This window comes from Physeter macrocephalus, chromosome 4 (genome assembly GCF_002837175.3).
Source record: "Physeter macrocephalus isolate SW-GA chromosome 4, ASM283717v5, whole genome shotgun sequence".
Lineage (NCBI taxonomy): Eukaryota > Metazoa > Chordata > Mammalia > Artiodactyla > Physeteridae > Physeter > Physeter macrocephalus.
In genome coordinates this window covers 116193319-116204183 of record NC_041217.1, presented here as the reverse complement: position 1 = coordinate 116204183, position 10865 = coordinate 116193319, and the positions used below count along the sequence as shown (strand labels likewise).

The 10865-nt window shown below is 39.9% G+C and overlaps 1 protein-coding gene across 2 annotated transcripts in view; it reads left to right on the top strand.

Moving 5' to 3' along the window:
- The window catches only part of GIPC2 (GIPC PDZ domain containing family member 2), a 90949-nt gene that overhangs the window by 16773 nt on the left and 63311 nt on the right, over nucleotides 1-10865 (top strand). For both annotated transcript variants that reach the window (XM_024119978.3, XM_055084507.1), the window contains exon 2: nucleotides 9855-10040. In XM_024119978.3, the coding sequence (XP_023975746.1) occupies nucleotides 9855-10040 (186 nt within the window). The remainder of the gene's footprint in view (nucleotides 1-9854; nucleotides 10041-10865) is intronic.

Here is a 10865-nt window from a genome sequence, read left to right as displayed (position 1 = left end):
CTGCGTGCCCGGAGGCTGTGCCCCGCAACGGGAGAGGCCACAACAGTGAGAGGCCCGCGTACCGCAAAAAAAAAAAAAAAAAAAAAAAAAGAAGTGGGTGGTTTAATAAATAAACAGTGTATTTGGCAGCTCCATATAGAGCAAAAATTTTGTAGTCTCTGCCTTTTAGGAGTTTTAAGTTTAAAGCCAAGTTTATATTTACATCACAACTATGGTATCATGGGGTTAGAGAAAGCACAAAAGTCTAAATTCCAGTTTTGTCTCTGTCATTCACTAGCTATGTGACCTTAGACAAATCATGTAAGGGGGTTTGAGCTGGTTTTCTCTTCTACACAGCATGTAGTGATGCTTGTCCTCATGACCTGACGCACATGGATTAGCTGAGCTAATGCTTTAGGAAGTGATCAATAACTTGGATGTCTCTGTAGATATTAGGTGTCAGAGAGGCAACATTGTAGGGGAAAGAGCTTGGAAATGGACAGCCAGCGTTGGAGTTATATTAGCACCAAATACACCAAATCACAAACTATTTTATGTCTTTAAATCTTTATGTTCTAATCTGTATAGTATATGGGTATAGTAATAACTGTCACATAGAATTGTTGTAGGATTAAATGAGGTAGTATATGAAAATACCTGGTACACATAAGTGATCAGTTAATGTTTATGAGACCTTAATTTTTATTTTATTTTTGTTCTTCCAGACCTTTATCTCCCCAGTTCCTTCACTTTTACAGTGTTCTAATAGAAGTGAGACCCAGTCTCCAAACTGTGTAGAGCTGAGAGGGATGAGCAGGTGTCTCATTCCATGAATGTCATTGAAGAATTGTTTGAGTTCTAGAATTTCCTTTATACAACACTCTACCATATATTTTGGGGAATCATGTAAGATAAGACTCTCAGCTTTTGGGAGGAGTTTTGAGTAATAGAATTCTGTCACTCTGGCTTGCCTAGAATTACTTCCTTCTGTTCAAGCACTCAGAGTAAGTGAGTGATCTTTTCTCCTCAATAATTATTCTTAGTTTCAGGTTGTTCTTAATTCCTGCTATTTTAAGGGCAATTAACTAGACGGAAGTAAAATCTTTTTTCTCTTTTTGAGAAACAGTCTGTGAGGCTTAGATAATAAGAATAACCCAGATAGGGCCTTGGTCATTATCAAAGAAAACATAACCCAAGTGGTATTCTTGTGTATAAAGATGGTGGTGTTAACTCCTGATGAAAGTATGGTTTAGTTACTTACTATGTTTATTATTATCCACTTTCTCTTCTTTATTTTCTACAATGACATTGACAGATATTTCTATAATGCTTATTTTAGAAAAATATAAAGAATTAGCAAGGTTCTCGGTAGATTGAGATGTAGGAAAGTAGTTGTATTAAAATATTTAGTAACACTGTTATTTTACATAACCACAGGAGATAAACTGTTCAAGTTGCTTATATTTATTTTTTAAAATTAATCAATTAATTAATTAATTTTTGGCTGCGTTTGGTGTTTGTTGCTGCGTGGGGGCTTTCTCTAGTTGCAGCGAGCTGGGGCTACTCTTTGATGTGGTGCGCGGGCTTCTCATTGTGGTGGCTTCTCTTGTTGCGGAGCACGGGCTCTTGGCATGTGGGCTTCAGTAGTTGTGGCACGCGAGCTCAGTGGTTGTGGCTCATGGGCTCTAGAGAGCGGGCTCAGTAGTTGTGGTGCAGGGGCTTAGTTGCTCCGAGGCATGTGGGTTCTTCCTGGCCCAGGGCTCGAACCCGTGTCACCTGCATTGGTAGGTGGATTCTTAACCACTGCGCCACCAGGGAAGTCCTTAGTTGCTTATATTTAAAATCACATTCCAAATACTGTAATGCGAGCCACACAAGCCCATAATTTCTTCCAGAGATCTTTGGAACATGTGGAATCTTGGGCCAACTCAGTTCCTGTTTAAGGAAAGCATTAAACAAAAGGTTGGAAGTGGACTTCCTGGAGTTTTAAAAATGAATTTGATGTGTTTTTGGAGAGATTTGCAACCTGTTTGTGGGCTAGAATATCTTTTGAAGCACTAATGACAGATGATTTATTTAACCCTATTCACCTAGCACACTCGTGGAATATATAATGGTGCCATCAGAGAAAATGTAATATTAATTTATATTAATGGCTCTATACAGTAGTTCAGACTCTTATCATGCTAGCCATATTGAGTTTCTAGGGTGAATAATCATAACCATGTGATAAGAACTGAAAAATAGCTATTGAAATATAAATGCATGGTAAGAATATGGTCATGAGTTATACTCAACAAAAAAGTTGAAGGATAATGTAATTTATGGGGGAACATGAAATCCATCCTGGTTATGACTTTAAAAAGGAGCAAAATCTAATTTTCAGGAAAAGTAATGCAATTTAAGCTGTCAAGCATAGGTGTAAATATTATTCAAGAAGCACCTGTATTCCAGGAATAATACTAATAATAACCTTTAGAGCTTTTTAGTTTAAAAAGCACTTTTATGTATAGTCTCTTATTGAGTTTTAGTAACAGCTGTGTGATGTAGACCAAGCTTTACTAATGTCAGGATGTACATGAAGATCAAGGAGGTCAAATGACTGAGCTCACTGAGAGTACAGAGTTGGGACTAGATCCAGGTCTCTTACCTCTTAACCCATTGTTTCCTTCTTTCCTTTACTTCTATTTTTCTTTCTTTTTCACAACCATTAGAAGTATAACATAGCTCCTCTCTAGATATCCATTTTGCTGATACTGGAAGTAAGGGGAGCTTTACTTTATGCTTGAAATTTTTGATAGGATATGAAATTAGGATAAGAATGCATATCACTTCAGTGCATTAAAGGAAACACAATTCACCATAGACCTCAGAGTTGTCTTTTTTTTTTTTTTTTTTAAGGATAAAATGAGACAGTAGGTAGAAAAAACTTTTAAACTGTGAATTATGGGGAGTTCCCTGGTGGTCTAGTGGTTAGGATTTGGCGCTTTCACTGCTGTGGCCTGGGTTTAGTCCCTGGTCTGGGAACTGAGGTCCCACAAGCTGTGGGGTGTGGCCAAAAACAAAACAAAACCCCCCTGTGAATTATGAAGATACAAAGGATAATGATTCTATCAGTTAGAATTCTGTTAGTTGAAAGCAACAGAAAATCCAACCCACAATGGGTTGGTGAAATTATTGGCTTGTGTAACTAAACATTCTGGGATAGGGCTGTGTATCAGATAGGATGTTTTCAGCTGCAAGTAGCACAGAGCTAGTTCAACTGCCTAAGACAAATAACTTTCTATTTTACATAAAAGAGGCATAGTGGGTTCCAGAGCTGGTTAACAGAGCAACTCACCAACGTCAAGGACCTAGGTTCACTTGAAATCTTTGCATTCTTGGCATTGATCTCTTCCTGCGTTGGTAGTAACTTGGTGGTGGAAGTTTCTAGATCACATACAGGTAAGGGAATATCCAGGGGAAGAGGGGATTGTCTTTCACTGTGTTTGTTTCTTAGGAATGAAAAAATACTTCCCTGAGGCTTCCTGGACATCTTCCTCCCATGTCTTGTTGGCCAGGACCGGGCCACATGCTTACTCCTAAAATCACCACTTCTACCAGTCTAAGCCTTATGCCTGTAACCCAGGAGGTGAATCATTTTCCTCCAAAGCACACACGAAGTACAGCTACCTGATATCGGAAGATTACCTTAGGTGGCGAAAGGGGTGGACAACTTCCAGTGTCCATTACTGACTGTCTTTAGGTGAGGCTGGATCTAGAGGCTCTGCCCTTCTCCATGTGCCAGCTTTGTCCCCAGGGTCAGTCTTCTAATGTTGAAGTGACAGCTGCAGTAGTTAGACTTCACATCAGAGGGATAGAGACACCTTTCTCGGAGCTTCTGTGGAAAAGAAGATTCCTTCCCCAGAAACCCCAACAAATTCTTTCTTGTATGTTATTGGCCTAAGTTGGATTATGAATTAGTCATTAACTGATTTAAACCTAACTACGATTCATTTCTGATGGAACTGAGGATGGGTCACTCCTACCCAAGCTACCATATGGCTTAAAATGAGGAATGAAACTTGAGGGGGAAGGGGAATGGGTACTGTAGATATTGATGTCCAGCCCAATAACAAATCTGGCCCCAAAGGGCAATAGCTTTCTCCTTTCATTAAGCCACATCTCCTATAAATCATGGTGACAGGCACGCAATAAGACAAATATGACAATAAGATGAATCCTTACCTGCTAAAAGTTTACAAAGCAGCACATGGTAAGTTCCACAGCAAATGTATGAAATTTAATAGGTATATAGAAGGTGAAGAAATAACATTAGCTTAGGGTGTTATTAGAAAATGTAGTTTAGCTAGACTTTATTGGATGGGGAAGATTTTGACAGATATGACTGGATTTAGAAGTTGAGTTTAAGCTATGGCATTTTTGGCTGAGGGAATGACATGTATAGTTATATGGAGATGGGAAAAATACAAAGTATAAAATTGTTAAAGACATGGGATTCTAGAACAGAGCTGCCTAATATGGTAGCTGCTAGCCAAATATAGATATTGAGCACTTTAAGTGTCGCTAGTCCAAATTGAGATAAAATGCAAGGGTAAATATACACCAGATCTTAAAAACAACAACAAATGCTGGAGAGGGTGTGGAGAAAAGGGAATCCTCTTGCACTGTTGGTGGGAATGTAAATTGATACAGCACTATGGAGAACAGCATGGAGGTTCCTTAAAAAACTAAAAATAGAATTACCATATGACCCAGCAATCCCACTACTGGGCATATACCCAGAGAAAACCATAATTCAAAAAGACACATGCACCCCAATGTTCATTGCAGCACTATTTACAATAGCCAGGTCATGGAAGCAACCTAAATGCCCATCGACAGACGAATGGATAAAGAAGATGTGGTACATATATATAATTGAATATTACTCAGCCATAAAAAGGCACGAAATTGGGTCATTTGTAGAGACGTGGATGGATCTAGAGACTGTCATACAGAGTGAAGTAAGTCAGAAAGAGAAAAACAAATATCGTATATTAATGCATATATGTGGAACCTAGAAAAATGGTACAGATGAACCAGTTTGCAGGACAGAAATTGAGACACAGATGTAGAGAACAAATGTATGGACACCAAGGGGGGAAAGTGGTGGTGGTGGTGGTGGTGGTGGTGGTGGTGGTATGCTGAATTGGGCGATTGGGAAAAAAAAGACTTAATAAAAATGTAAACTCTCAATTTCATATAAAAAATAATTGATTATATGTTGAAATGATATTTTGGATATATGGGATTATATAAGGAAATTAGATTAGTTTAACCTATATCTTTTGTTAACGTGATTTTTAGAAAATTTAAAATTATGTAGCTTGTGTTACGTTTATATTGAGTAGTACTGCTCTAGAAAGTGGAATAGTCATGAGAACTCCATCAATCTTATGAAAATGGCAATGACGGTGGTAAAGCATCAAATATAGATACTCCAGAAGATGTTAAGGATTTCATTTTACAATGAAAAAACATCAGAAAGGTATATCTAATGGATGGATAATTTTCCTTATATGGTACCTTACCCTGAGTTTACTTTCTTTTGATTTAGTTTGTGCACCAGAGAGTATAAAAAATGACGTTAAGTACTTTGTCGTACTACTTTTATCTAGTATATCTTTTCTCTAGTATATCTCTGTAACCAAGTATTTGTTAGAGGAACATTGATTATATAACCACTTCAGTGTTTCTTTTCTTGTATTGTTTTTTCTTTCTTTTAACATTAAACATTTATTAGCTGTGCTAATTGGATGAAGTCATAATTTTCGCATCCACAAAATGAGGTTAATAAAACCTAGTACACAGGTAGGTTTTATTAAACGAGGTAAGTGAATGTGCGGTGACATTTGGATATAAACCGAGCAGTGCACTGTGTTAGACATTGTAGGAGAAAGATGACTGAGATCTCGCCTCTCTGAGTGAGGATGACAAATACGTGTTACACCAATTGGAGTTGAAGGCAAGGTGACTCAGACACTCGAACGCGGTGCTAGATTTAAACGTTGTGAGTGAAGTGGAAAGAGTGATTCCACCCGGGCAGTCACATTCCTGCAGAGTCTCAATAGACAAGAGCATGGGGGTAGAGTTGGGGGTGGGCGGGCAGGCCTTTTAGATTTTGGATTGAAGAAAATGTATGGAGATAGGAAGCTTCATGATATGTATTTGCAGTTCCTTTTTGGTTTAAATATCCAGGACTGTTATATTACAATTGGGTTATGTTGCCCCACTGTACCTCAGTGGCGCATCTACCAGCCTGGGAGTTCCTTGTGTATGAGGACTGGTCCTAGTCATCTTTGTACATGCAGCGTGCAGCACAGAACCTGACAGAAAGCACGTGTCCAATAGATGATTGTGAGTAGATGAATGAGCACGAACTTTGCAGCATTTAGAAAGCATTTCTTATTTTTCAGTTCAAAATGCAGTATCTACGAGGAGTATTTGAATCTCTAGACCTTATGACATGCAGATGTATTTGCTGATGGCTGGGCATTGAGATCGTGTGAGTGATAGGTTTTTATCCTCCCTTGAGGAACTGATCTGAAGTCGCGGAGCTTTAGTTACCTGCTGCTACAGAGGGCTCTTCCTCCACCTCGCAGGGACCATTACATTTCTGCCGGTTTTCAACACAACTTTCTGTGGAGCTCTAGTCCATGGCTCTACTCCTTCCAGGAAAGAAACACCGATGCCTTGGCTGCCAACTTCTGGCTGCCCGGAGTGGAACATTATTCTGCAGGGGAGGAAGCACGGTGGGAAGGGGTTATATCTACAGGAAATCTAATATTTGCTCTGTAGTGAAGCATGTGAAAAGGTTGAAAGAAAGGAAGTAGCTTAGTAGATAGAAGTTCAGTTTGTGTGGGATTTCCTGTTTGGGGCTTTTTCCCCTACCCTGTTTTATCATCATTATGTTTTAATGTTTTATTTCCTGTCTACTTGGTAAGTTGCTTTTTTATAAATTAATTTTTATTGGAGTAGAGTTGCTTTACAATGTTGTGTTAGTTTCTACTGTACAGCAAAGTGAATTGGCTATACGTATACATATATAGCCCCTCTTTTTTGGATTTCCTTCCCATTTAGGTCACCACAGAGCATTGAGTAGAGTTCCCTGTGCTATACAGTAGGTTCTCATGAGTTATCTATTTTATACATAGTATCAGTAGTGTATATTTGTCAATCCCAGTCTCCCAATTCATCCCCTCGCCTTCCCCGTTGGTATCCAAATGTTTGATCTCTACGTCTGTGTCTCTATTTCTGCTTTGCAAATAAGATCATCGGTGTACTGGGTAAGTTGCTTATTAGTGGTGGTTGGGATCCACTATGAGCATCATTAACAGATTTTCACGGGAAAAAACGACAAGGAGAAAACTGTTCTACTCACTTTCCATCTTTTAAGAAAGGAAGCCAGAAAAGCTGTTTTCTATGCATACTACCTCCCCCTGACTAACCATGATTAATGATTTTTGTTAGTGGACTAATTATACCACTGACTTCACAACTGGAATAAGAAATAGGAGCCATTATTGGCTTAAATGACTCGCCGCCCACCGTGAATAATAAAAATTTAACACCAGTGAGTATTTGCAAAGAGTAACTATAAAGCCGAATATATTATGTCTTCACCGGGATACAAAGGTTAACAACCCTTTGTGTTAAAGGCCCACCAGTTAGAACAGCTCACTACAGACCTGGGTGAAAAAAGGAAAGGGCAGTGGCAGTAGTTCTTCCCTGTAGGCGTTAATTCTTCTGTACCCTTTGGCCTCTTCCTTGTCCTTATCACTAGTACCTTTCATATACCTCTGGGATTTGATAGGGGCTTTGCCAACCATGCTGGACCTCTAACTGTAGAGCAGGGAGAGCTGTTCCAATTCAGACATATTTTGATAGGCCTTAAAAAGCCATTTAACAAATAGTAATTGCACAGTTTCTGGGCTTCCAGAGGCTTATGGATGCATTAAAGCTCAAGGTTCCAGGGGAATCAGGAATGGTGTGAAACTCAGGGAGGTTGGGAGAGGGTTGGAAGTGAGGGCTGAAGCAAGTCTCAGGGATGGAGGAAAGGCTGACTATATCTTTGGCAAACGTTACTTGATAACAAAAAGTAAAAATTTTATTTAGCCATTTTGATATAAAAAACCTGTATTAGGGATTTCCCTGATGGTCCAGTGGTTAGGACTCTGTGCTTTCACTGCCGAGGGCCCCCACCACCAAAAGAAAAAAAGTTTTGTTTGGTATGCAGAAGGTACGCAATAAATATTTATTTATTGAACTTAATCTTTTTTTCTTTTTAAGATTTAATTTTATTTATTTTTGCTGCATTGGGTCTTCGTTTCCGCATGCGGGCTTTCTCTGGTTGCGGTGAGCGGGGGCTACTCTTCGTTGCCGTGCGCAGGCTTCTCCTTGCGGTGGCTTCTCTTGTTGAGGAGCGCGGGCTCTAGGCGCATGGGCTTCTGTAGTTGTGGCACTCGGGCTCAGTAGTTGTGGCGCATGGGCTTAATTGCTTCGCTTGGCATGTGGGGTCTTCCTGGACCAGGAATTAGACCCATGTCCCCTACATTGGCAGGCGGATTCCTATCCACTGTGCCACCCAGGAAGTCCCGAACTTAATCTTGAAACCAATGGCATGTTCTTAACCCTCCTTCTCCTCTTCCATTTTGTATCTGGGCCTCACAAATTACCCAAATTATGGTTGGCAAACTTAAGAGTATCATTGCAGATTTTAGTAAAATGAATTGTATTTTTGAAGGAAAATGAGGTCAAATAAAGACTGGGTAAACGTAAGAAGTCCCTTTGAAACCTCCACACAACTTCTCACCGTTTCAGTCTTTCTGTTTCTACCATTAAGTGAATTTGATCAAGTTGCATTAGCCTCTCCAGACCTCAGTTCCCCCTTTCTTAAAGCCAAGGGTTTGGGACTTCCCTGGTGGTGCAGTGGTTAAGAATCTGCCTGCCAACGCAGGGGACACAGGTTCGAGCCCTGGTCCGGGAAGATCCCACATGCCGGGGAGCAAACAAGCCCGTGCGCCACAGCTACTGAGCCTGTGCTCTAGAGCCCACGTGCCACAACTACTGAAGCCCATGCGCCTAGAGCCCGTGCGCTGCCACTGAGAAGCCACCGCAGTGAGAAGCCCGCGCACCACAACAAAGAGTAGCCCCTGCTCGCTGCAACTAGAGAAAGCCCGTGTGCAGCAGCGAAGACCCAATGCAGCCAAAACTGAATAAATAAATAAATAGATTTATTTTAAAAAAAAAGCCAAGGGATTGGACTAGTCGCGGTCCATTTTAGACATTTTTGTTTTACTACCTCATTCATTAATTACTTTCTAAAGCACAAAAGTGCAAAATAAATAAAAATTTCCTCATTTAAAAAAGCAAATTTTCCAAAATAGTCTTGCCTACGTTTTCATTGTGGTATACATATCATGACCCCACCTTTGGAAACACAACCTTCGATGTTAGCATTGTAAATGGCAAGTAACATAGGAGTATAAACTGCTATGAAGTTGGTGAGACCTGAGCTTGAATCCTGGCTCTGACAAGTACTATCTTTGTGACCTTAGACAAATTGCTTACTCTCATTAAGTCTCGATTTTCTTATTGGTAGTATGGAGATGATAATGTATTTATAAAGCTATTGTGAGGATTAAATATGCTAATGGATATAAATTGCTTAACACAGAGCTTGGCCTATAGGAAACAGTTCATATCACCTAATGTTAATGATATAACTGCTTACATCATAAATTGAGGACTATTTCACTCAAGTATTAAATAAACTAATGATCAGAATGTTTTCCTGGTGGAAACTGACCTAAAATATTTCTTTCTCTTTGCAGATCTTATATTGCACTTTAAATACACCTAAAGTGGACATGGGAAAGCTCTTAGGAGCACAGATAGGTCTTGAAGATTTCATATTTGCCCATGTGAAAGGGATCAAAAAAGAAGTGAATGTGTATAAATCTGAGGATTCACTTGGTCTCACCATTACAGATAATGGTGCTGGCTATGCTTTTATAAAGGTAAGTCTTAAAAAATAACGGTGTAACTTAACTGAGGGTAACATATAATCTATATTATATGAAAATCTACCAGGTCAAAGAAAGTTTGAAATGATCTTTGGAGTGAGAGCTGACTTGACAGCGATGGATGGATTGGTAATGTTTCCTTTAAAAAATGTTTCAAAGACACTACTCTTTTTAAAAAAATTAATTTATTTAATTTATTTTTGCTGGGTTGGGTCTTCGTTGCTGCGCGTGGGCTTTCTCTAGTTGCGGCGAGCGGGGGCTACTCTTTGCTGCATTGCACGGACCTCTCATTGCGGTGGCTTCTCTGTTGCGGCGAGCGGGGGCTTCAGGAGTTGCCGTGTGCGGGCTTAGTTGCTCCGCGGCATGTGGGATCTTCCCGGACCAGGGCTCGAACCGCGTCGCCTGCATTGGCAGGCGGATTCTTAATCACTGCGCCACCAGGGAAGTCCCAACACCATTCTTTTGTTTACTCTTTCCTTGAATTTTTATTTTTTATTTTTTTTCCTTCAGATTAAACTTCCTCTAGAATTTAGCATTTACTGAAAAGGAAAGCCTGGCCCTGGTGCCTACTTATCCTCATGGGCTCTTGTAGGTCTGTTGCTCGTTAACATGTGGTGACTTCCATGCTGATTTCCATTGATTTTGTGTTATTTCCAAGTGCACATATCTTTGGCCACCTTATTTACTTTAAAAAAATGCTCTTCAAAAATATCTGAACATATACAGCTGACTCTTTTTTTTTTTTTTTTTTTGTGGTATGCGGGCCTCCCTCTGCTGCGGCCTGTCCCGTTGCGGAGCACAGGCTCCGGACGCGCAGGC